Source organism: Geotrypetes seraphini, chromosome 1 (genome assembly GCF_902459505.1).
Source record: "Geotrypetes seraphini chromosome 1, aGeoSer1.1, whole genome shotgun sequence".
NCBI classification, from domain to species: domain Eukaryota; kingdom Metazoa; phylum Chordata; class Amphibia; order Gymnophiona; family Dermophiidae; genus Geotrypetes; species Geotrypetes seraphini.
The window spans coordinates 393,635,011-393,662,158 of record NC_047084.1 but is presented as its reverse complement, the minus strand read 5'-3'; the positions used below and the strand labels follow the sequence as shown (position 1 = coordinate 393,662,158).

Here is a 27,148-nt window from a genome sequence, read left to right as displayed (position 1 = left end):
TCTCTCTCTGTCAACACCCCGTCCCCTATGATCTGGCAACTCTCTCTTCTCTTTCTTTCCTTCGCACCCGACAGTCTGGTGTCTTCCCTTCCCTGATTCTCTGGCATCTTACTCCTTTCCTTTTCTTCCATCTCTCACTCCCCCTCCATGCTCTGACATCTTCTCCTTCCTTTCCCCCTTCCTTTTCCCTTGGTCTGGCATACTTTCCTCCTTCCCTCAAATCCCTGGCATCTTGTTTCATTCCCTCCCTCATCTTCTTTCTCCCTCCAGTTGGGTGCAACAAGTCTCTCCCCCTCTGCTCCCTTTCCTCCTTCTGTCACCCAAAGTCTGGCGTCATGAACTTCTTCAAGCAACAGCATTCACAATTCGCTGCTGTTGCCAGCTTCGGGCCTTCTTCTCTGTCAGGTCCTGCCTTCATGGAAACAGAAGTAGGCAGGACCCGGCAGAGAGGAAGGCCTGAAGCTGGCAACAGCAGTGAATTGTAAATGCTGTTGCTAGCCGAAGAAGTTCATGAAGCCAGTCCGAGCACCCAGGGCAGACTGCTACTATCCCCCCCGACCCTCCTATCTCTCCCACCCTCCCAGGACGAGACTCTAAACAGCACTGCTCTACTCTAAGCAGGCTGCTTCAGGACTTTCTCCTGCCATGATTCCCTTTGGCACATCACTGATGAGGGAAGGAGGGAGAGATAGGAGGGTCGGATCGGGTTGGGGGGGCGCCCAGGATGATGATGAGGCTGCTGCTGTTGCTGCCAGCGAATCTAGCAAAGGTGAGGCCCCAAAGCACAGCACTGGCGGGCCCCCCCTGACCATTTCAGGCCCTAGGCCTGTGCCTACTGGGTCTATCCTTTAATCCGGCCCTGCTTCCCCCCCCCCCATATGCCCTGACATCTCTCTCTTCCACTCCATGGTATGGTATCTCCTTTCCCTCCCTCCCATGGTCTTTGCATCTCTTTCCTCCTTTTCCTGATCTTCCTTCTCCTTCCTTCCCTCTCTCTCCCCAGTTGGGTGCAGCAGCATTTCTCTTCCCCCTTCCCCATTCCCTCTCACTCTCCTCCTCCACTACTCTTCCCCCTTCCCCTATCCACTCTCCTCCTCCACTGCTCTCCCCTCAGTCCTGCTGCAGCTTTCCCTCTTCCATTTTAAATCCAGCAGCACTCTCTTCTGTTCCCAATCCAGCAGCACCTCTCCCTCTCACCTCCCTCCACCACTCAGCTCCAATAGCACCTCTCCCTCCCCTCTACTTCCGTTTCCCCCACTGACTAGCTGCAGCACCTCTCCTTTCCACCCCCAGGGCCAGCAGCACCTCTCCTCTCTGACTAGCAGGGCTACTTTCCCTTCCCTTACCCACTCACCTCCCAGGTCTAGCAGCACCACTCCCTCCTCTCCTCTTTTCCTCTCCTTCTATCAGTATCCCTCCCTCTTATCTCCCAGGTCCATTGGCACCACTCCCCCCTCCCGATTAACATGCTCTCTATTGTAGCTTTAGCGAGTAAATTTCCTCCAGCAGCCTCGGGGCCTCCGAGGAAGAGTTACATCATTGGAGGTGGAGCGGCCTAGCAAAATCCCCGAGGCTGCAGAAGGGAATCGATTCGATAACACTACTACAGCTGTCAGGCAAATAAAGGAGAGAGCGGTGCTGCTGCTAGTCAGTACTGCTATAGAGAATAGAAAATGACAGCGGCAGCAGGAAAGCAGGAAAGTATGCCGGCGCTGCGTTTCCCCAAAGCAATTTTTTACCTCCCCAGGCCCGTCTTCCTGATCGGAAAGCCGCCCATCGCATACACACACCAAATACAAATTGCAGGCTAGTGCCGCCTTAGCCCGTAGTGAACGCATACTCTGGGGCTCTAACATGTGCGTGCCGGCTTCCCTTCTCTCTCCCCCCCCCCCCCCCGAGGGACATAACTTCCGGTTTCGGAGGGAAGAGAAAGGAAGCCGGCACGCACACGTTAGAGCCCCAGAGCATAAATTAGCTATGGGCTAAGGCGTCAAATCTCCAAGCCTTTTTTTTTGTTTGTTTTGGGGTTTTTTTTAATGTTGAGCAGCAGGCAGCAGCAGAATTCACCAGCGGATGATAGCTGGGCGATCATCTAAATTAGCTGAGGCGGACCGCCCAGCTAAAAGGCCCTAGGGAGAACACTAGTAACACTATAGAAATAAGTTGGTAAGTAGTAGACATAATATTAAATAAAATAATAAAAGCATTGTGAAATTGTTAGCTGTTACAAAAATGATTCCTTAACTGTTTTATTCCTTGCCACCCAACAGAATTCATAAAGAATTATACAGATGGTGTCAAGAATGTCTGTCGATGAGCAAAGTAATTTTCCTAAAATTAGAATGGGATGAATCTTGATATGTTGGGAAAAGCCATTGATCTTTACACCTCATTCATATCTTAGTTTTAAGAACAATTACAACTTGATCCTCAGCAAGGCCACCTTCCCACTCAGTGTTCACTCATAGTGGGCGGCTTTATGCCTCAACTCGTCATTGGATCCTTTGTTCTTTATTTTGGTTTTTATCTTTTTAAATTTTCTCTTTCCGTTTTCATTTTATTCTTATCTTTAATAATTATAGATTATAAATATTAACTTAAAGTGGTTATACTTAGCTTAGCCTAGCCTTTTACTGCAGATTTTGTTCTAACTTTTTTTGTTTGTGAAACTTTCATCACTCAAAACGGGTCCCTACTTTATCCCAGTCTATGTTCCTTAGCTTTAACAGCCTGGTTCCTCTCTTCCACAGACTGAATTATATTCATCTCTTGGCTCCAGCTTCGGCCATTGTTGATGTTGCCGGAAAACCATCCACACAACATTTCTATCGTGGACTCGTTTTCCTCATGATGTCCAGTGTCTTCAGTTCTGGATTACCCTTTACAGAGACTCTGATCTAAAGACTACTTCAGTTAGAGTGCACCTCAGTGCCATTAGTGTCTTTCACATTCCTCTTCACGATAAACCTCTGGTTTCTAAATTTATGAAAGGACTGATGCACTCAAAACCTCCACCCAAAGCTCCTTTGGTTTCTTGGAACTTCACTGTTGTATTTTCCACTCTCATGAAGCCGCCATTTGAGTCATTGACTTCTTCCTCTCTCATATACCTCATGTAGAAAGCTAAGAACTTAATATTTCATTTTTGTACAATCCCACTTTATTCCGGGACCAGTGGGACGTAACAGAGTAGTCCCAAAATTTAGGGTGGGACTGATGAACCCACTGCTAAAACGGAAACACCAAAAGCAGCATACTGCTTGGCCACTACATTGATCATGTAAAACTTGGTGAATTTATGCAAGGAGGACTCGGTAGCAGCCCTGCAAATCTCGTCCAGAGAAACAGCCGACGACTCTGCCCAAGAGGATGAAACTCCTCTAGTCGAGTGAGCTCGTACCTCGAGGAGAATCTTCTTTCAGGCCGCCATGTATGCCATGGAAATGGCCATGCGAATCCACCTGGAAATAGTAGCCTTAAAAGCTTTCTTCCATCTGAAACATAGAAACATAGAAACATAGAAAGATGACGGCAGAAAAGGGCTACAGCCCATCAAGTCTGCCCACTCTACTGACCCACCCCATTAAGTCTGAGTGCATATGACTTAGTTCCTTAGCTCGACCTTCGTAGGGATCCCACGTGGATGTCCCATTTATTCTTAAAGTCGAGCACGCTGGTGGCCTTGATCACCTGCACCGGAAGTCTGTTCCATTGATCCACCACCCTTTCTGTGAAGAAGTACTTCCTGGTGTCACTACTAAATTTCCCTCCTCTAAGTTTAAGCGGGTGCCCCCTTGTGACCGAGGGTCCCTTGGGAACGAATATGTCGTCTTCCAGCTCTACACGACCTGTGACGTATTTAAATGTCTCAATCATGTCACCCCTTTCCCTGCGTTCCTCTAGAGTATAGAGCTGTAATTTGCCCAGTCTTTCTTCGTATGAGAGACCCTTGAGTCCGGAGACCATTCTAGTGGCCATCCGCTGGACCGACTCGGCTCGAAGCACATCTTTACGGTAATGTGGCCTCCAGAATTGCACACAGTATTCCAGATGAGGTCTCACCATGGCTCTATACAGTGGCATTATGACTTCAGGTTTGCGGCTGACGAAGCTTCTCTTGATACATCCCATCATTTGCTTTGCCTTGGACGAGGCCTTCTCTACTTGTTTGGCAGCTTTCATGTCTGCACTGATGATTACTCCCAAGTCCCGTTCCTCTGAAGTCCTAGCTAGTGCTTCTCCATTCAAGGTGTATGTTCTGCATGGATTTCTGCTGCCGAGATGCATGACCTTACACTTCTTAGCGTTGAATCCCAGCTGCCATGTCGAGGACCAGTTTTCCAGCGTGATCAGATCCTGCGTCATATTATCCTTGAGATTGCTTTCACTTACTATGTTACACAGTTTGGCGTCGTCGGCGAACAGTGCTACTTTTCCCTGAAGCCCCCGGGTCAAGTCCCTTATGAATATGTTGAAAAGGGACGGTCCCAGTACTGATCCCTGCGGCACTCCGCTAGTCACCTTCGATGTCTCAGAGAGGGTGCCGTTGACTACCACCCTCTGAAGTCTTCCACTCAGCCAATCATTGACCCATGCAGTTAGTTTCTCACCCAACCCCATTGATTTCATCTTGTTTAATAGTCTACGGTGCGGGACACTGTCAAAAGCTTTACTGAAATCCAAGTACACTATGTCCAGAGACTCTCCCGAGTCTAGTTTTCCTGTCACCCAGTCAAAGAAGCTGATGAGATTGGATTGGCATGACCTGCCCCTAGTGAATCCATGTTGACAGGGATCCCTCAGATTTCCCTCATCCAATATCGTGTCTAATTTGCCTTTAAGTAGAGTTTCCATGAGTTTACACACTATTGATGTGAGACTTACTGGTCTGTAATTCGCAGCCTCCGCTCTGCAACCCTTTTTGTGCAGAGGAACAACATTGGCAGTTTTCCAGTCCAGGGGGACTCTCCCCGTACTTAGGGAGAGATTGAAGAGCATGGCTAACGGTTCCGCCAAAACATCGCATAGCTCTCTGAGCACTCTTGGATGCAAATTGTCCGGTCCCATGGCTTTGTTCACCTTGAGTCTCGACAGTTCTCTGTAAACATCTTCTGGTGTGAAATCAAAATTCTGAAATGGGTCTTCCATGCTTTGCTTTGCTTCAAGCCGTGGCCCGTGTCCTGGTGCTTCGCAGGTGAAGACTGAACAGAAGTAATCATTCAGCAGTTTGGCCTTATCGGAATCTGTTTCCACATAGTTCCCTTCTGGCGTTCTAAGGCGTACTACCCCGTTTGCGTTCTTTTTCCTGTCGCTAATGTACCTGAAGAAGGATTTGTTCCCTTTCTTAATGTTTTTCGCTAGATTTTCTTCCATTCGAAGTTTGGCTTCCCTGACTGCTGTTTTGACCGCTGCAGACTTTGCCCTGTATACAATGTTTGCTTCTTTTTCCCCCGAGCATTTGTATACGAGAAATGCTCTTTTCTTCTCTTTGACGAGGTATGAGACCTCATCAGTGAACCATTGGGGTTTCTTTTTTCTTTGCTGTTTGGTTACCGATTTTATGTAGCATTGAGTTGCCTCATGAAGGGTCGATTTCAAGTTTGACCACATAGTTTCCACATTATCAGTTACTTCATGAACCTGCAGCGTCTGATGGACGAAATCTCCCATGCGTGCGAAGTCAGTGCCTCGGAAATTGAGTACTCTTGTTTTTGTTTGTGACCTAGGGAAGCCTTTCTTAAGGTTAAACCATACCATGTTATGGTCACTGGTGGCTAGCTTTTCTCCCACCGATACCTCCGAGACGCTTTCCCCATTTGTAAGTACCAGGTCCAGGATGGCCTGGGCCCTAGTGGGCTCTAGTACCATTTGTTTGAGCCTTACTCCCTTCATGGACGTTAATATCCTCCTGCTATCACAAGTTGTCGCTGAGAGTGTGTTCCAGTCCACATCAGGCATGTTGAAGTCTCCTAACAGAACGACATCCCCCCGTAAGGTGATATTCTCAATGTCTTCAATTAATTCTGCGTCCTTGTCCTCCGATTGCCTTGGAGGTCTGTACACCACACCAAGATACAGGCATTTTTCTCTGCCTCTGGCCAGGTTTACCCAGATGGATTCCCCAGTGTACTTGCCAAAACAAATAGGTGGTCAGAGAGGCAAAACTCGGTGACCTCCAGCTACCACAATAAACTGCTGCGCAAGTCCAAGGACTGTAACACCCATTCCTGCTCCCTCGAACCAGAGGAAGCAAAAGCAGAAAGCCAGACCACCTGATCCACATGGAAAGCAGAAACCACTTTTGGAAGAAAGGAAGGAACAGTATGCAGCATCACAACAGAATTCTTAATACGTAGTAAGGGATTCCTGGAGGAGAGAGCCTGAAGCTCTGAAACCTTGCAAGCTGAAGTAATAGCCCCCAGGAAGACCGTCTTAATCGTGAGATCCATCAGAGATTTCTGTTCTAGAGGCTCATATGGGAATGAGCCACAGAGCGAAAGAACCAATTCCAGGTCGGACAGGAAAGGTGCAAGGGAGGCCGTAGTCGTAACGCACCCTACAGAAAATAAACCACATCCGGATGAACTGCCAGTGGACCCCCCAGGGAAAGTGGGCCCATACACAAAAAACCAGCAATCTGAACCCAGAGTGAAGCTACTGCTAGACCTTTCTTCAAGCCATCCTGCAGAAACTTCAGGACCCAAGGAATCGATGGACGAGAAGGGTTCAACTGTCTCAGTGAGCACTGGGCCTGGTAAATACCTCCAAGCCTTCGCATAAGCCGCCACTGTGGACTTCCGTTTGCTGTGAAGCAACGTGGCAATCGCAGCTGAAGAATATCCCTAGTGAGTCAAGGCTGCGCGCTCAAGAGCCATGCCATAAGACTAAAGCTGTCTGGATCCTGCATCGCAGTGTGTGAGGAGGCAAGAATGACAAGGTAACCGGAGCCCTTGATCCTTCTAGAGCCGAACCAAGTCAGTATATTATCCCAGGACAAGCAGGCATGATATTCTCACATGTGGGTGACGTCATCTACGGAGCCCCGATGCGGAAGCATTTTCAAGCAAACTTGATTGAAGATTTAAGTTTGCTCTGCTGCTCCACGCATGCGTGCCTTCCTGCTCCACTAGGGGGTGCATCCCCTCGTGGTCTCCAGTTCAAAATTTTCCGCGAGCCTAGAAGACGTGTTTTTCAGGCTCTGCCCCAACTGCCTTCTAGCACCGCGATTTTTTCTTGTTTTTTCACGATTAAGTCGCTGTGCGCGAATTCCTTACCTTTTTACTTGATTCCTGCTTCGTTTTCAACGACCCGGAGGCTTCCGGGTCCCCGTGGCCGCGTGGCTAATCGAGCCGCGGCTACTTTCGATTTAATGTCCCGGCCTTTGACCGGCTTTAAAAAGTGCACCCGGTGCGAGCGGCTTCTTTCTCTCACAGATCCGCATCGCCGGTGCATCCTTTGTCTGGGGGCGACTCATCCAACCGACTCCTGCCCCCAGTGCGCTATTTTCCAAAACCGGGCCCTCCGCCGAAGAAAAGCCCGCATGGCGGATCTCTTCACCCCGGACCAACCCTCCACCTCGGCCTCGAGGTCGGCCCTGGCCTCGGCCCCGGCCTTGACCTCGGCCCCGGAAACCTCGGCATCGCCTCGAGACTCGACCCCGAAGTCCTTGGGACAACAGAAAGCCTCGGCTCCGGGTAAGTCCCCTCTTCAGGTTCTGTAACAGCAAAGAAGCCAGCCTCGGGGACAACGGCGACGCATGGCGGAAGCCCCATGCTTACAGCCCCGTCTAAGCCCTCCAAGCCTTCGGGCCGTGCCTCCACCACACGGGAATACTCTGATACGAGGTCGCCCCCGGTGGAGCGCACCGAGGCAGTGGACATGCCTTCGATGCTGTCCGTGCCCGTCTTCCAGGACCTACTCCGAGCGATGATCACGTCGGAGCTGTCCGCTGCAATGGCCCAGTTTCAATCGGCCTCGACCTCGAATGTGCCAGACCAGCCTGAGCCTCACACCGAACAACCTCGAGGAAAGGTGCGCAATCCTCGCCGCATCCCATCCTCCTCGGACTCCTTGCCGAGACGCCCGAGACGTTCCCCCTCTGCGGACCGCCGAGGGGCAAAACGTCGGGCTAAAACGACAGAAACCTCGAACCGCCGTACCTCCAAGAAGGCCCGATGTTCACCAACCCTACGAGGCCGTTCTCCCACACCTCGTACAGGACCACTAAGGGTGGCTGAGTTATCACTCTCCAACACGCGCATCCTCCGAACTCCCCCTCGGACGCATTCTCCGAGGGAGTCCGGATCGAGGTCACCAATCCGACATCGATCGGTACCTTTAACCCCGGCATCGTCTCCGAGGGGCTCCTCGAGACGCCGAAGATCGACAACCCCGGAACACTCTCACAGTGCTTCCCCAGCCTCGGAGCATGGATCAGAGCATGAACCTCGATACTCGAGGGAAGCCTCCTTATCCTTCTCCACCCGACGAAGGTCTCGTTCCCCGACCCCGCACGGGGCCCCGGGGACATCTCGCCCATCCTTCACTCGCTTTGTCCAAGACATGGGCCACGCATTGGACTTAGACCTCCAGTCCGACTCCAGATACTCTAAGGAGTACCTGGCGGAGCTGGATATGCCATCACTGCCCAGAGAGTCCCTTCGCTTACCACCTAACCCGGTACTCCAACAGGCCTTCTTCAGGAACCTGGAGACCCCCTACATGGTCACGGCCGTACCCTCCAAAATGGAGGCCAAGTACCGCACAGTACCTTACCCGGGATTCGAGCAACCACAGCTCTCCCACCAATCGCTGCTAGTGGAATCCTCCTTGAAAAAGGCTCACCCGTCCCGGGTCTCAGCAGCGGTCCCCCCAGGCCGAGAAGGCCGAACCCTGGACAAGTTCGGCAGGAGACTATACCAAAACGCAATGATGGCCTCTAGGGTGCAAAGCTACACTTTCACCTTCACATCATACCTCAAACACCTCATTGGACTATTGAGAGCCTTTGAGACTGACCTACCGGCCTCCCGGCAGGGAACGTTCGGCCTGCTTTTAGAGTCCCTCTCCAACCTGCGCCTTCATCTATTCCACGCGGCCTACGATGGCTTCGAACTCTCCTCCAGAGAAGCAGCCTTCGCTATCGCCATGCGCCGACTAGCTTGGCTGCGCCTGGTCGACATGGACCCCAACTTACAGGACCGGTTGGCTAACCTCCCCTGCGTGGGAAAGGAATTGTTCGATGACACTATCGAGGCGGCGACAAAATGCCTCTCCGAACATGAACGCTCGTTTGCCTCCCTTGTCCGGCAAAAGCCCAAACCGCCAGCGCCCAGGCCATACAGGGCCCCTCCGCGCCGCTACCCACAAATGTCCACCCCTGCTTTCTCGCGGCCCCCACCCAGACGTCCGCAAGCCCATCACAGGGCCATGCCCAAGTCTCAACCGCCCGCGACCACCAAACCATCCCCGTCCTTTTGACGGGACACGCGGAAGGGGGTGGGCCCCCTCCGCCATAGTCCCAGGCCGCCTTCCCATCGGAGGTCGACTCAAAGCCTTTTACCCTCGCTGGGAACAACTCACGTCGGACGCATGGGTCCTTGGCGTGATCTCATCAGGGTACTCTCTCAACTTTCGGGCCATTCCCCCGGACAATCCCCAAAGGAATTGCCCTCCCAACCGGACTCAGCTACCTCTACTCCTCTCCGAAGCTCGAGACCTGCTTCGCCTGAGAGCAGTGGAGAAGGTCCCCCCCGACCAACGGGGGAAGGGCTTCTACTCCCGTTACTTCCTGGTACCGAAAAAAACGGGAGACCTACGCCCAATACTAGACTTGAGACGCCTCAACAAATTCCTGGTACGGGAAAAGTTTCGGATGCTCTCACTACCAACACTCTACCCCCCTGATCGACGAGGGCGACTGGCTCTGCTCCCTCGATCTCAAGGAGGCGTACACACATGTCCCAGTGCACCCCGCTCACCGCAAGTTTTTGCGTTTCCAAGTAGGGGACTGGCACCTACAATACCGAGTCCTCCCCTTCGGACTAGCATCATCACCTCGGGTCTTCACCAAGTGCCTCGTGGTGGTAGCAGCAACCTTACGCTCCCAGGGCCTCCAGGTATTCCCCTACCTGGACGACTGGCTAATCAAAGCCCCGTCCAAAGAAGGGGTTATCTCAGCGACCCAACAGACTATTACCTACCTACAAAGTCTGGGGTTCGAAATAAACTTCCCAAAATCTCAACTACGCCCCTTGCAGTCCCTACAGTTCATCGGGGCCACGCTGGACACGGTTCGCCTCCGTTCCTTCCTCCCCCCTCCGCGCCTGGAGGCGTTAGTAAGTCTGAGCCGAAGGATCTCTCGGCTGACCTCAGTATCAGCCCGACAGATGATGACCCTCCTGGGCCACATGGCCTCCACCGTCCATGTCACACCCTTCGCCCGCCTCCATCTGAGAATCCCTCAATGGACCCTGGCATCTCAATGGCGTCAAGACCGGGACCCGATCGACCACTCCGTGACAGTGACTCCTTCATTGCAACGATCGCTCCGCTGGTGGGCCGACTCTTCAAATCTTTCCAAAGGTTTGCTCTTCCTCACCCCACCCCACAGCAAGGTACTCACCACGGACTCGTCGGAGTACGCTTGGGGAGCCCATCTGGACGGCCTACGCACCCAAGGAATGTGGTCAGCACAAGACCGCCGCTGCCACATCAACGTGCTAGAACTTCGGGCCATCTACCTCGCAGCTGTAGCCTTCCAACATCTGCTCCGCGACCGAGTGGTTCTCATCCGAACCGACAATCAAGTAGCGATGTACTACGTAAACAAACAAGGGGGCACAGGGTCTTGGCCCCTTTGTCGGGAAGCCCTGCGCCTCTGGAAATGGGCAATCTCCAACAACACCTTCCTTCGGGCGGTGTACATACAAGGAGAACAAAACTGCCTGGTGGACAGACTCAGCCGCCTCCTCCAGCCACACGAGTGGTCACTACACTCTCAGGCCCTACGAGGAGTGTTCGAACGGTGGGGGATGCCTCAAATAGACCTGTTCGCGTCCCCTCACAATCACAAGCTGCCTCTCTTCTGCTCCCGGATATACTCCCCGGACCGGCTCGAGGCCGACGCCTTCCTCCTCGACTGGGAGGGAAGGTTCCTGTACGCGTTCCCGCCGTTTCCTCTGATACTGCGGACGCTTGTCCACCTGAAAACAGTACAAGCCACCCTGATCCTGATTGCCCCTCGCTGGCCACGCCAGCCGTGGTTTTCCCTTCTACTTCAACTCAGTGTCAGAGATCCACTGCCTCTGCCTCTGTTTCCCTCTCTACTGTCACAGGGTCAGGGTTCACTGTTACATCCCAATCTTCAATCTCTTCATCTGAATGCTTGGTTTCTCTCCCCCTGACTGCTCTCCCCGTGTCTCAATCAGTCAAGGAGATATTGGAGGCCTCTAGAAAAACCTCGATGAGAACCTGCTACTCCCAAAAGTGGACCAGATTCTCAACCTGGTGCTCCTCCCACAGCCAGGACCCGGTGTCGGTCCCCGTCCCCCTGGTCCTTGACTATCTACTTCAACTATCTCATTCCGGCCTAAAGACCAACTCCATTCGAGTACACCTCAGTGCGATTGCGGCCTTTCATCAGCCCCTGGAAGGGAAAGCCCTCTCGCTCCATCCCTTAGTCACTCGCTTCATGAAGGGCCTGCTGAACGTCCACCCCCCTCTCAAACCTCCCCCGGTGGTTTGGGACCTTAACGTGGTTCTGGCTCAACTAATGAAACCTCCATTTGAGCCCCTAGACAAATGCCATCCAAAATTCCTCACTTGGAAGGTAATTTTCCTACTCGCGCTCACGTCCGCACGGCGGGTTAGTGAGCTACAAGCTCTGGTAGCGGACCCACCCTTCACGGTATTCCATCACGACAAGGTGGTACTCCGCACCCATCCAAAGTTCCTACCTAAAGTAGTGTCTGATTTCCATCTCAATCAGTCCATTGTCTTACCTGTGTTTTTTCCCAAGCCCCACTCTCACCCCGGAGAAGTGGCGCTCCACACTCTTGACTGCAAAAGAGCGTTGGCCTTTTACCTCCAACGCACTCAGCCACACCGGAAAGTCCCACAACTGTTTTTGTCCTTCGACCCAAACCGGTTAGGTCACCCAGTTTCCAAACGCACCTTGTCCAACTGGTTGGCCGATTGCATCTCCTTTTGCTACGCTCAGGCTGGTCTCGCGCTGCATGGTCGAGTAACGGGACACAAAGTCCGAGCGATGGCAGCCTCCGTAGCCTTCCTCAGGTCCACACCTATTGAGGAAATCTGCAAGGCTGCCACGTGGTCTTCGGTTCATACCTTCACCTCCCACTACTGTCTGGACTCACTGTCCAGAAGTGATGGCCGGTTCGGCCAATCGGTGTTGCGAAATCTATTTGCTTAAATTGCCAACTTCCCTCCATCCCTCTTCAGTAAGCTTGGAGGTCACCCACATGTGAGAATATCATGCCTGCTTGTCCTGGGATAAAGCACAGTTACTTACCGTAACAGGTGTTATCCAGGGACAGCAGGCATATATTCTCACAACCCACCCACCTCCCCGAGGTTGGCTTCTTGGCTAGTTAAGTGAACTGGAGACCACGAGGGGATGCACCCCCTAGTGGAGCAGGAAGGCACGCATGCGTGGAGCAGCAGAGCAAACTTAAATCTTCAATCAAGTCTGCTTGAAAATGCTTCCGCATCGGGGCTCCGTAGATGACGTCACCCACATGTGAGAATATATGCCTGCTGTCCCTGGATAACACCTGTTATGGTAAGTAACTGTGCTTTACGGTCGTCTCAGCCAGTCAGGTGCCACCAGAAACACCCGACCCTCGTGGTCCACTATTCGCCTCAACAGGCACCCTATCGGGCCATGGAGGGAAAATGTAAAGAAGATCCTCCTCAGGCCAGGGCTGAACCAGAGCATCCAGGCCTTCACTGCAGGCCTCTCGATAATGACTGAAGAACCGATCGGCCCTCTTGTTGGTTGCAGTCGCCATGAGGTCAAACTTGGGGCACCCCCATTGATCCACTATGCAGTCGCATGCTCTTAGAGAGTGAGCACTCTCTGGGGTCTAATGTCTGACAACGGAGAAAGTCTGCTTCAATGTTGTACATGCCTGCCACGTGCGCCGCAGTCAGTCCCACAAGGTGCCTTTTCCGCCCACCAAAAGAGCAACTGAGCCTCAGCTCGATGACTGAGACAACCCTCGAAGTAGAGAAGGGGCCAGCTAATCGCCCGCAGTTCCAAGTAATTGAGCGACCAATTGCTCTCTGAGGGCGCCCACCAGCCCTGAACCAGGACAGTCATGCACACTGCTCCCCAGCCTTGGAGACTCGCATCTGTCGAAAGGATCACCCAATCTGAGATCTGGAGCAGAAGACCCCTGACCAGCGAGAGATGACGCAACCACCACACTAGACTGTTGCGCGCAACCGTCATCCAGGGTAGGGGTGAATGTAACGGGTCCTGCTGTGGATTCCAGCGCAAAAGCAGAGCCTCCTGCAGTGGACACAGACAGTCTCTGGCCCATGGGACCACATCGATCATTGTCACCATGGTCCCCAGGATCTGGAGATACTGCCAAGTTGTCATGATTGGAGTGGCCAGAAGGTACCTGATAATCTGTTGTAACTTCTCCCGATAGGACATGAGTAGAAACGCTTTGTTCTGACTTGTGTGAAATCGAACTTCCACATCTTCTGGAAGTTGATCACCCACCCCAGACGTTGTAGCAACTGTACCACCTGCCGGACAGCCTGACACCCCTCGGACAGAGAGGGAACTCTGATTAACCAGGCCAGATGTAGGTGAACCAGGATGTGGAGATGGGCCACCACCACCATCACTTTGGTGAAAGTCTGGGGTGCCTTGCCAATCCAAAAGGCAGTGCCGCAAATTGGAAATGTTGCCCTAGAATATGGAATCACAGATACTTCCGGTTGTCCAGGAAAATGGGAATCTGGAGATATGCCTCCATCAGATCCAGGGAGGTAGAAACTCCCCCGGAGCCACCGATGCGATCATTGAGCGCACCGTCTCCATGCAGAATCAAGGGACTTTCAGGGCTGCATTGACCACCTTGAGGTCCAGAACATAACATAACAAATTTCTAGACCTCATAACCCTTAGTTCAATGCCATTAACAAAAGTTTATGCTATGGGAAAATGCAAGAATGATGTGATATACAGAAATGTAGTTAACCAAGAATTTTGAAAAAAAGAAAAGTCTTCAAAAGTTTTCTATAATGTTCATAAGATGTGGATTTAATCAATAATAGACGCAAATCTTTATCATAACAAGCTGCTTGATAGGAAAGACAATGTCCATGATGTTTCTTACTTTTACAACCATTAGCTGAAGGGCATGGCATGAGATTTTCTACTCTTCTCAAGTGCCATGACAACGAATCTATCAATGAGAAATAATAGGGTAACACCAAAAGCAACTTTTTTAATATAAGCATCCCAACTTAAAGATCACCCTGGCCTCCACCGGCAACCAATTCATCTCACAATAGTAAGGGGTCACGTGGTCATACTTTCTCAGACCATAGATCATTCTTACTGCTGAACTCTGAACCAAAGTCAGTCTAGCCAAATTTTTCTTAGTACTTGTCAAATATACAATGTTACGGTAATCCAGAATACTCAAAAGTAATGTCTGAACTAAAATTGTAAAAGCAGTAGCATTAAAGTAGGATGAAGTATTTTGAGTATCTCCCAGAGCTCGAGTTTTGCTCCGGCACAGGTTCAATTGCCACAATATCCAATAGTCTGTGGACTGCACTCGAACCATATTCTTGTGACAGCCCGCAGGGGAATCCAGAAAATACTCAGCTAGAGGATAGAGAAACTCCAATCTGTAGCCATCTTTGAGAATCTCCAGTACCCAGCGGTCGGAGGTGATGGCCTTCCATTCCACCAGAGAGGCCAACATCCTCCCCCCTCCCCCTCCAATGCACGGAGGAGGAGATATCGGCCTAGTGTCAGAACTGTTTCGTAGCAGAAGCTGCCAGCCAACTTACCACAGACTGCTGACTATGAGACCTGCCGAAGCATGGTGTGGCAGACAGAGGACTGTTGTCCTGTGGAAGGACCTGAGTACAGGTGAGAATGCCGGAAGCGATGAAAATTAGAACGCCCCAAACTCCTTGGGTTTACAATCTTGAATACTGGCCATAAGGTCATCCAGACCCTGGCCGAACAGGAGCTGACCCTCAATGTAACTTTAGAAGATGAATCACCAGACCACTGCCTGATCCAGAGCATTCTGTGAGCCGAAACAGAATAGGCACCAAGGTTGGTGAAAACTTTCAAGATGTCATACAAGGCATCAGTATTCTAAATTTAAGGTTAGTGTTTGTTAATAATTCAGTCTTCTATATTGAGAACATTGGAGTCAAATGAGGATTATGGTATTTAATAATTATACTCCCATTTTTTGGTTGTGTTTGTACAAGGCTTCAGCCATGTAATCCACTCCGGAGATGAGAAAATCCAAATCACAAAGCACCACAATGTCGGGAGGGAACATTCCACAGTGACTGGCTATTCCGTCTGCAGCTTCAATTCCTGCAGAGATTAAATCCACAAGGTGCAAAAGTTGAAGAATCTGCGCACAGTGGGGTCTCCCCCAAATCATGGGCTCCACATTGGTCTGGATCCTGGAGATCCATCACATTCTTGGCTGCTGTAGTGCTGCCCTGCGAAAGCAGAGGAATAGAAAGAGTATCTGGCGCAATTGCAGGCACAGCCAACGTACTCCCTGGTACCCCCGCAGGAAGGCAAGAAGAAAGACCCTGGTCCCTCAGAGCAGGGGTCCCTGTGACAGAGGCTGGTGGAAGGAAAACGGAGGCTTTTTAGCTAAGTATGCCTGATAAAGCATATTCACAAATTCAGGGGAAAACCATCCTCTTTGGCGGGAGCCGACTTCTGCGCCTCAGATGTGGAATGCTTGGAAGATTAATGAGGTTTATCGGCGGAGCCGTGCTTGCGTTTCACTGAAACGCTGCTAGCGTACTCCCCAGGGGACCCTGACACTAATTTTGTGGGAATCGGGGCATAAGGCGCTTGAAGATCCTCTTTGGAGGTCAAAAGCACTGCATCCAAGCAAACCTCACCCCCCTCACCAGCCACAGCGCACGTGGAACACGGCTGCAAATCCGAGAGCCATTCACCACAAATGAGGTATGAATCCATGCCATTCTGTCCTGGGAGGTCATCTATGTAGTTTTCTGTCAAATATGAAGCTGGCAAGTATGAAAAATAACTTTTAAAATCAAATCTGGAACAATCCAAGATGACCACTGAAGGCCTGTTTTGACTAAAAATAACCTGGGAAAAACCACAGAAAACACTCAAAAACAGATTTTAGGATTTTAGGGGTAGAGAGGCATAGAGCAAGCAGGGAAACCACCTTAAAACCCCTTTTTATAGATCTCCCAAATCTCTGATTAAAGCTGTTAGCTTGTTCTCACAGAAGCATGTGCTGACAAGAAACACTGCAACTTTTAGTCACTGTGACCATATGCTGAATGAGAGAAACTGCAGGCAGAGCTAAAACAGCTCCCAAGGAGATCCTGTGCCTCAGGGAACTTGGAAAACTGGATTTCAAGTCTTCTGACTGCCACATCAGCCTGACCACCACGGTTGCCACCCATGGACACATCATGCAAAACACCTGGTAGAGGAGCGCAGTCTGGTTCCAATCCTGGTCACGCCTCCACGGAACCACTCAGCCTGCACTCCACCCAAATAGTGGACAAACTTGAGGTGAGCAAGCTCTCAAGTGACCAATCCCTGACCTCTGATCTGATGTGCAGGCTGTCCAGGGGGCCTACTGCCAAGCAGGGACCCCCCCCCCCCCCCAAGCAGACATTCTCCAATGGTCTGTGATCTCCCGTAGTCAAGGATGTCCCTGTAGGGAACCTCAGCACAAGGGTGAGAACCGCAAACAAAAAATATCACAAAAGTAAACATGAAAAGATAAGCTTCTACAGCCTGGTTTGTAGGAAGAAAGACTGGTGAGTACAAGAGCATGCTCAGTGATAAGGTATGAGGGGGAGGGGGTAAAAGCCTCTGAAATTTTAATGCTTCCTACAGGGAAAAAACCACTGGTCCCGGAATAAAGTGAGATTGTACAAGAACAGTACAAACTGCTAATATGTTGCTAATATTACAGTAGTACACAGTTATACTACAAATAACTGTCCTTAAAACTTCCTTCACTATCTAGAAAGTTTCACCCTTTTTCATACCCTGTTTGTTGACTTCTTTCCATACCCACTACTTCTTTAGGAACTCCTATTTTAGATTATCACAACTCAGTAAATGGTTTTCTCTCTGATTCTTTAATTCCTCTAAAATAATGCACCTAGGCTTCTTACTGAAGTGAGCAGATAGAATCACGTCATCCCTGTACAGAATGTCTTTTGTTAACAAATTGGCTTCCAGATAGGCTTTAAGGTTTTTGTACTGGTATATAGGGCTATCTGCGCAGGCCCTCCTGTCTAATTTCCTGGTTCCTACTATCCTGATTACTCAATCCATCCCGGTACATCGATCTGTTCAAATACATGTCGATATCACCCAACATACTACATTTAGATACATTGTCTCCTTATTCTGGAATGCTTTATTCTCTCTCTTCCCACCATCTGCCCCCCCCCCCCACCCCCAAACAGTGAGGTTTTATGAAGGTTATCAGAGTAGATGTAACTATTCTAGTCTTTAGGAAGCATTAAAGCACTTTCATAAGTTTGTTGGGACCAATTTTTTAATTTGGTTGTAAATCTCCTTAGTTGCAATGTGAAAGGTAGTATTTGAAGCTGAAAAAAATTAATATTGTATTCTTTTAAATGTTAATAGGCACTGGTGGTGGATGAATAATCACTTTGATGCATTTACATGCTGCAACTGACCACAAAAAATACCAAAGTTGAATCTACTGCAGCAGTCTAAGTTGCTTCAATGGTGGCTAGCAGGAACTGATTCTTAGAAGTGGGGATGGAGAAAGGAAATGTTAGTTTTGAATACATCTGATCGATGTTCTAGGCCAGTGGTTTTCAACCAGTGTGTTGGGACACATTAGTGTGTCACTAATAGCTGGAAGATGTTGCCAAAATTTTGACACCAGACTTGTGCTTTTCTTAACCATGTGCACAATAGGTTGGGAAGATCTGATAACCTAAAAAATCTCTTCTGCAACCAGCACCAAATGGAATTGTTACAGTTTACCAGTCCATAGGAGCCAAAGTGATTGAAGGTGCTCAATTTGCCACTAATTACCAAAGCCACATAAAGAAAATTAAAGCATGATGGATTGTCAACACAGCTGGTCAGGCTGTAATTAACAAGAAGAGAACAGCAGGTCTTGCCACATAGGGAGGACGTGGCTAAAAGAAATACTAGGGCTAGCACTGCAAATCCCACCAGTCTCTTTCTCCCCAACTCATCACCACAGTTTACTATCCTACTCTGCACAGCATCGGACAGGAGGAGCAGCAAGGATAGCTAAGGGAGAGGAAGAGGAGCAGGAGAAAGCTGTTTAAAAACAGTTACAAGTAAAGAAAAGAGCCGAGGAGGAAGAGCAGGAGGCTAGGGGCAGGGCGAGAGTAAGCTCCGCCCACCCCCACCGCGTCGGAAGAGTCAGCGTCCGAACTCCCCTACAAAAGGGGAGGAGTCAAAGACACACGCGGTGCACAGCATCGGACAGGAGGAGCAGCAAGGATAGCTAAGGGAGAGGAAGAGGAGCAGGAGAAAGCTGTTTAAAAACAGTTACAAGTAAAGAAAAGAGCCGAGGAGGAAGAGCAGGAGGCTAGGGGCAGGGCGAGAGTAAGCTCCGCCCACCCCCACCGCGTCGGAAGAGTCAGCGTCCGAACTCCCCTACAAAAGGGGAGGAGCTAACGGCGCGCGGCCGTTCGGCGCGCGGCGAAGGCGCTCGCCTTAGCGAGAGCGCCTTTGCGAAGGGCCTCAAGAAGGGCCAAGTCACTACACCCAGGAGCACAGGGAAGGACTGAAAGGTAAGGAAGCGGCAAGTACAGAAACACAGAAGGTAAGGAAGAAGCAAGCGCAGAAAGAACCAGCACACACAAGAAGCAGTAAAGTAAGGAAGAGCAAAGACAGCACACATAAGAAGGCAGGAAGGCAAGAAGCAGGCACAGAAAGAGCACATAATCTTAACTGTTATCTTAAAAGTAGGAACGACGATGGAAGCAGAGGGAAACCAGAAGATGAGCTTTCCAGTGTTCTGCACAGACTGTCATATGTATGACTACCTCCCCTCGGGGAGACAGTCTTATGTATGCAGTCGGTGTCAGGAGCTGAAAAGCTTGAAGAAAGAAGTCAAGCGACTTGAGGACAAGATACTGGAGCTAGAAGGACTTTACACCACAGAGGACCCTATCAAGGCATTTGAAGACTTCAGGAGTGAGAGACACATTGAGAAGGAAGTCAGGGAGCTCGAGGAATTCATTGAGGAAGCATACAGGAGGAGGGTGGCAGAGAACGAACTCCAGATGAAGGATGAAGTTACACCAATATGGAAGGGGGAGCAAGAAGCAGATGACCTCAAAGAAGACAGCCACGGAGGAATACCACAAGAGGGGGAGAAATTGGCTAGTCGATGCCCAGAAGAGAGAGAGAAGCACACCGAGGACATTGACCTGAGACCGAAGCGAAAACTGAAGAAGGGAAAGTCAGCGATCCTAGTGGGAGACTCGATCCTGAGGCATGTGGACAGCCACATAGCAGGAGGGAGAGAGGATCGACTGGTGACCTGCCTCACAGGAGCGAGAACCAAGGACATCGTGGACAAAATTGGGATGATCCTGGATGGAGCAGAGACGGAAGAGACCGCAGTAATGATCCACATCGGGACGAATGATGTCAGCAGGAGAGACTACAGAAGAGGCACGCTGATAGAACAGTTCAAGATTCTGGGAAGGAAGCTGAAGATGAGGACCCAGAAGATAGCATTCTCAGAGATCCTACCGGTACCGAGGGCAGATGTGAAAAGGCAGGAGGAACTACAATCAATAAATGCGTGGATGAGGAAATGGTGTGAGGAAGAAGGTTTCCACTTCGTGAGGAACTGGACAACGTTCTGGGGTAAGAACAAGCTCTACAGGAGAGATGGACTGCACCTGAGCGCAGCGGGAACAAGACTTCTAGCAAGCAACGTCATGAGAGGAATAGAACAGGCTTTAAACTAAAAGGAAGGGGAAAGCCGACAGTCGACCTAGAGTCGACGATTCGGAAGAAGGTATCCCATGAAGATACTAAGGGGAAAAAAGGCTGGGAAGAAGCAAGGGATAAATTACAGGAGTCGACTAACCTAGAAGAGGAGGTTAGAAAGAGTGCAGCAAAAGAGAAGACACCAAGGATCGAAGCACAGGGAAAGGTAGTGAAGACAAGAAAATGCCAGGACCTAAATTGCATATATACTAATGCAAGGAGCCTAAGCAACAAAATGGGGGAACTAGAGGCTTTGGCCAATGCAGAGGACATAGACATCATTGGAATCTCTGAAACATGGTGGAATGAGGAAAGCAAATGGGATACAGCACTGCCGGGGTACAAGCTCTATCGCCAGGACAGGTCAGGACAGAAAGGAGGTGGAATAGCCCTATACATAAAAGAAAGCATACAATCGACAAGAATGGACACAGTGGAGATGACCAACAAGCTGGAATCGCTATGGATTAAAATACCGGATAGGAAAGGACATGAAATAAAGATGGGCCTATACTATCGTCCACCCGGGCAAACCGGAGATATCGACAGAGAAATGGAAACCGAGATGAAGCGAGAATGCAAAAGTGGTTACACAGTTATTATGGGAGACTTCAACTACCCCGGGATAGACTGGAAACTTGGAAGCTCCAGATGCGCTAGAGAGACAGAATTTCTGGAGGCTACACAAGATTGTTTCATGGAGCAGCTTGTTAGAGAACCAACGAGAGGAAATGCCACTCTGGATCTAATCCTAAATGGGTTAATGGGCCCTGCAAAGGAAGTGGAAGTAGTGGGACCGTTGGGAAACAGCGATCATAATATGATCAAGTTCAAAGTTGAAGTAGGAATACCGAAAGGAAAGAGAACCATAGCAACAACTTTCAACTTCAGGAAAGGAAACTATGAAGCAATGAGGGAAATGGTAAGGAAGAAACTTAGGAACACTTCCAAGAAATGGCAAACGGTAGAACATGCCTGGCTTTTTTTCAGGGACACGGTGAGCGAGGCGCAAAATTTGTACATACCCAGATTCAGAAAGGGGAGCAAAAAGAGTCGAACAAAAGACCCGGTATGGCTGACTAAAATAGTGAAGGAAGCGATAGGCAATAAGAAAAATTCATTCAGGAAATGGAAAAAGGACAAAACTGAGGGGAACTGGATGGAGCACAGGAAGTATCAAAAAGAATGTCACCGAGTGGTTCGAAAAGCCAAAAGAGAGTATGAAGAGAAGCTAGCCAGGGAGGCACGAAATTTCAAACCATTCTTCAGATATGTTAAAGGGAAACAGCCAGCTAGGGAGGAGTGGGACCGCTGGATGATGGAGACAGGAAGGGGGTAGTGAAGGAGGAGAAAGAAGTCGCAGAAAGACTTAACATGTTCTTTTCGTCTGTATTTACGAACGAAGACACAACCAACTTACCGGAACCTGAGCAATTCTTCAATGGAAATGAAGCAGAAAAATTAACATCCATGGAAGTGAGCCTTGAAGATGTGCGCAGGCAGATAGAAAAACTAAAAACTGACAAATCCCCGGGTCCAGACGGAATCCATCCAAGGGTTCTGAAGGAATTAAAGGAGGAGATAGCAGAACTACTGCAGCAAGTTTGCAACCTATCCCTGAAAACAGGTGTGATACCAGAGGATTGGAAGATAGCCAACGTCACGCCCATCTTCAAAAAGGGATCAAGAGGTGACCCGGGAAACTACAGACCTGTGAGTCTGACCTCGGTTCCGGGGAAAATGGCAGAAGCGCTGATAAAAGAAAACATCGATGAACATTTGGAAAGAAATGAACTTCTGATACCAAGCCAACATGGTTTCTGCAGGGGGAGATCGTGCTTAACTAACTTATTGCACTTCTTCGAAGGAATCAACAAACGGACGGACAAAGGAGACCCCATAGACATCGTATACCTGGATTTCCAAAAAGCCTTTGACAAGGTGCCTCACGAGCGTCTACTCCGGAAACTGAAGAACCATGGGGTGGACGGAGATGTGCATAGATGGATCAGAAACTGGTTGGCGGGTAGGAAACAGAGGGTGGGGGTGAAGGGCCACTACTCGGACTGGAAGAGGGTCACAAGTGGTGTTCCGCAGGGCTCGGTGCTCGGGCCACTACTATTTAATATATTCATAAATGATCTAGAAATAGGGACGACGTGTGAGATAATAAAATTTGCAGACGACACCAAACTATTCAGTGGAGCTCGGACTAAAGAGGACTGCGAAGAATTGCAAAGGGACCTGAATAAACTAGGGGAATGGGCAACGAGATGGCAGATGAAGTTCAACGTTGAGAAATGTAAAGTACTGCATGTGGGAAGCAGAAACCTGAGGTACAACTATACGATGGGAGGGATGTTATTGAATGAGAGTACTCAGGAAAGGGACTTAGGGGTAATGGTGGACATGACAATGAAGCCGACGGCACAGTGCGCAGCGGCCGCTAAGAGAGCGAATAGAATGCTAGGTATAATCAAGAAGGGTATTACAACCAGGACGAAAGAAGTTATCCTGCCGTTGTATCGGGCGATGGTGCGCCCGCATCTGGAATACTGCGTCCAATATTGGTCGCCGTACCTTAAGAAGGATATGGCAATACTCGAGAGGGTTCAGAGGAGAGCGACACGTCTGATAAAAGGGATGGAAAACTTTTCATATGCTGAGAGATTGGAGAAACTGGGTCTCTTTTCCCTGGAGAAGAGGAGACTTAGAGGGGATATGATAGAGACTTACAAGATCATGAAGGGCATAGAGAGAGTAGAGAGGGACAGATTCTTCAAACTTTCGAATAATAAAAGAACAAGAGGGCATCTGGAAAAGTTGAAAGGGGACAGATTCAAAACAAATGCTAGGAAGTTCTTCTTTACCCAACGTGTGGTGGACACCTGGAATGCGCTTCCAGAGAATGTAATAGGGCAGAATACGGTACTGGGATTTAAGAAAGGATTGGACGGTTTCCTGCTGGAAAAGAGGATAGAGGGGTATAAATAGAGGATTTCTGCACAGGTCCTGGACCTGTTGGGCCGCCGCGTGAGCGGACTGCTGGGCATGATGGACCTCAGGTCTGACCCAGCAGAGGCATTGCTTATGTTCTTATGTTCTTATGTACTCTCATCCCATCTACACCACACACATTCAGCACCTTCCAGTCCACTCTGGCTTATCTATGCAATCCATGTTCTCCCCCTCCCAGCCAGTTCAATAGTCTCTCTTTTCTACCTAATCTGCGCACACCATATACATTTTTTTTTTTTCTCTCAATCGATCCCCACCTTTTTCAATCCCTCCCTGCCTTAGCGTCGTCATCTTCTCATCTTATTACTCTTTTTCCCACACTTCTTTCTCCCAGCTCAGTTTAACTTTACTTTTAGAGTAGCATGTTTAATATCCGCACCTGCCCATCCCTCACACACACACATTACCGACCCACTTTTTTCTATACTTCTCTGCTCTCTATTTCCTCCTGACCAGACTTGCTTTGCCCTCTATTAATTCCTCCACCCCATTATGTTCCCTATCACTCTATTAGTTTCCCTTTCCTGCAAGCAAGGCTCACTCATCCATTATATCTCCTAAGGAGATTCTTTGTATATGTCGAAATGTTTATCTCGAACCTTCCTGACAAGGATCATATTCCCACTCACCCTTCCCAGAGCCCCAGACACAATTTGTATCTGGAACTCCACAAATTGAAATACAATATAGGTACAATCCATTACCTCCTGCTCAGCTGCCATACCCTTGGATGTTATTATTCTTTGATCTCAACACCCCTGCTTTGCTCATTCGCACTGTCCAGCCAAACTCATTGACGCCATGATTGCGACTGCCCTTATGCATATTTTGAAAAATTGGAAGTCAACCTCCTTGTTGGACTACACCTTTTGGTGGAACTCTTTGTGCCTGTATCATAAATTTGAATCTTATGCTTATGAAAAGAAATGTATTTCCAGACTTTCCTCACGGACGGTACGTCACCTTGGAAATTTCTTGACATGTATGTTCATTCTGCTTTGTAGACACTCCTGTCTTCTTCATTTTTCTTTCTCTCCCTCTTTTCTTCTTCTTCTTCTTTCCTTTATTCCTTGCATTTTCTCTGACATAGCCTACTCTTAGCGATTACAATCCTGGATTTTTCTTTTTGCGCAGTGGATTGTATTGTTAGATTCTTATTCTATTCAATTGTTACACTGCCCATGTTCACTGTTTTTTGCCTATTTTGCCTTTTGTACTTTCAAATATTCAATAAAGAAATTGAACTAAAATAGTAGTTCTATAATCAAAATGGCCATAGGAGCCACCATCTACATGCACCTAAACCTTGTAAGCTTGACAATCGCTTCAGAGCACCTAGGGCTACATTTGAATGTGGTGCTTCATGCCCTCAGACTATGTGTTAAATTTTTTTCAGCATGGTACCTAGGAGGGATGGCTTGTACTACTTGATAATTTTCTAGATGGTATTATATTCTAAATTCTCTAATTGCTTTGCAAGTCATTTCATTTTATCATACATTTACCAACAAAAATCAATGATTTAAATAATGAGGAATAAGATTTGTAATGCATATTATATACAATAATGTATTCTCTCAATTTTCTTTACAGGAGCAGCCAAGGTTTCATGCATATGAAACTGATAAAAGCCAAAGAGAAATATATATTGGGTCAAAATAGTCCTCCATTTGACAGTGTCTCAGAGGTCATCCACTATTACACAACCACAAAACTGCCAGTAAAAGGAGCAGAACACTTGTCCCTTCTATACCCAGTCGCTGTGCGAACCTTATAGAAAATAAAGTGATTATTCCTTCCTGTGGATAGATGAACAGATATCAGTGCAGTGACATTACCATAACTGTTTCCAGAGCAAAGTGGGACACGTAAACACTGACGTTTGAGAATGGATAATTGCTACCTTGAACTAATAATTGCTAGTTATACACATTTCTATTTGTATGGTACTATTGCACTACCATGTCTTCAGACCAGCTTGTCAATGGGGAGGAGGGGAATTGCACTTTGGATGGACAAATCAACCTCTCTTTGTTTTTGTGAACTAGAAATCTTTTCAAATCCAAAGATTTGCTCATGAAGATAAAATGAAAACTTAGTGCAACTGGAAGCAGCAAGGGTTGTCTTTTTGGTTTTATAATGGTTACTAATTCATATAATATTTGATGAAGCTACCAAATATTTTCACAGTGATGTGCTATCTCCTTTCAACTGAATAGACACTGTTTTTTGTGTCTGTATATCCAAAAGATTAGCACCTCAGAAGAGTATGGCATGCCGGTCTCTGCAACTTTGCTCACTTTTCCCATTTAGTTATATGTTTCTGCTCCACATCCTAGGCTGAGCCAATGTAAGAGTAATTTTCATTATCTGATATTTGATTAGAAGACATTAATGTGTAATCTTACAACAGAAAATGTTTTTCTTGAATTATTTATGAGCAAGGCATGTAAGTAAAATGGTTTAATATATACATATATTTTTATTCTTTTGGTACAAGAAACCTTTCTAAGGGGGTTACTGTTTTCACTTGCCACATTCATACCTAGAACATAGGAGACAGTTGATTCTGCTTTTCTATTGTTAAAGTGATGTATGTGTTCAACTATGTTCATTCTTATGAAAAGGTTGGGGTTTATGATTGGATTCCAGAGGTGTTTTAATGCTTTTACCACTATTCCTCTGTCCTCAATTTCACAAGAAGAGTCATACAGAGTTTTCAGTCCTATAATAAGATAACTAGCTAATTGTATTCTAACATTTATGGATTTTCCACTTCCCCAAGTGAAATCTACAATACAGTATGTAGCACAAATGTACAAACAGACCTACTGATGTGTAAAATTTCTTGTATGGGATACATGAATTTTTCTTAACTTTTGTGCTAGTTGCCACAATTCATCCAGTTTTTTAAAGATAATTTTACCTAGCATATCCATAGTAGGTATGGGCGGGATTAGGGATCCATGGCAAAAAAGATATGACTGAAGCATGATAAAAACTGTGCACTGCACAACCATTATCTGTTTTATCTTAAACTGCATATTCTAGCTCAAAAGTAAACGGTTCGTTATCGGTTCAGACTATCATTTCTACTTGTTGCGGGCTTTAATTTTACTTGAATCTGAACCCGAGAGACCCATGTGAAAATGTGAAATCTCCTACACTAATGGATCATATGGCATTTGACACTGAATTATAGAACGTACTAAACTATTATTTTTTCCATATAGTGTTCTGAGAGCCCAAAGAATGCCGAGGGTTTAAGTCTGCAACAAAGTGGAACTTTATAATATGTGTATAAAAAATTGCACAGTGGCTCTAGATATTCCTTCTCTTATGGCACACCTGACAATGTTCATGTGTGTGACACTCTGAACACTAACCCCTCCCCCTTTTACAAAACTGTAGTGATAACAGCTCCAACACTCATAAGAAATCTATGAGCGTCGAGGTGTTATCGCCGCAGCCGGCGCTAAAAGCCTTTCTACAGTTTTGTAAAAAAATCCTAAATATTTCATTGTTAAAAATGATGCAAGGCAAATATAAAATATTCATAAACAGAATTTATTTTTTGTTTTGTAAACTGTTAAAATTAAAGTTATTAAATTTTATTTTTTCTCAAAGAAGTTTTAATCTTTATTATTAAGAAATCTTTGATTGACATGTACAGGTTTGAATAGTAGACAGGTTGGTGTAGTCAACATAATGAAACTTTTACCCATTCTAGATTCTGTTCAGAAACTCTAGAGCAGGGTTGTCAAAGTACCTCCTCAAGGGCCGCAATCCAGTCGGGTTTTCAGGATTTCCCCAAAGAATATGCATGAGATCTATTTGCATGCACTGCTTTCATAGTATGCT

At 48.0% G+C, this 27,148-nt stretch overlaps 1 protein-coding gene across 1 annotated transcript in view; it reads left to right on the top strand.

Moving 5' to 3' along the window:
- SHB (SH2 domain containing adaptor protein B) overlaps positions 1-26,926 on the top strand; it is a 175,082-nt gene extending 148,156 nt beyond the window's left edge. Inside the window, exon 6 of the mRNA XM_033917607.1 lies at positions 24,881-26,926. Within this exon, the coding sequence (XP_033773498.1) occupies positions 24,881-25,064 (184 nt within the window). The 3' untranslated portion in view covers positions 25,065-26,926. The remainder of the gene's footprint in view (positions 1-24,880) is intronic.
- Positions 26,927-27,148: the final 222 nt, after the last annotated feature.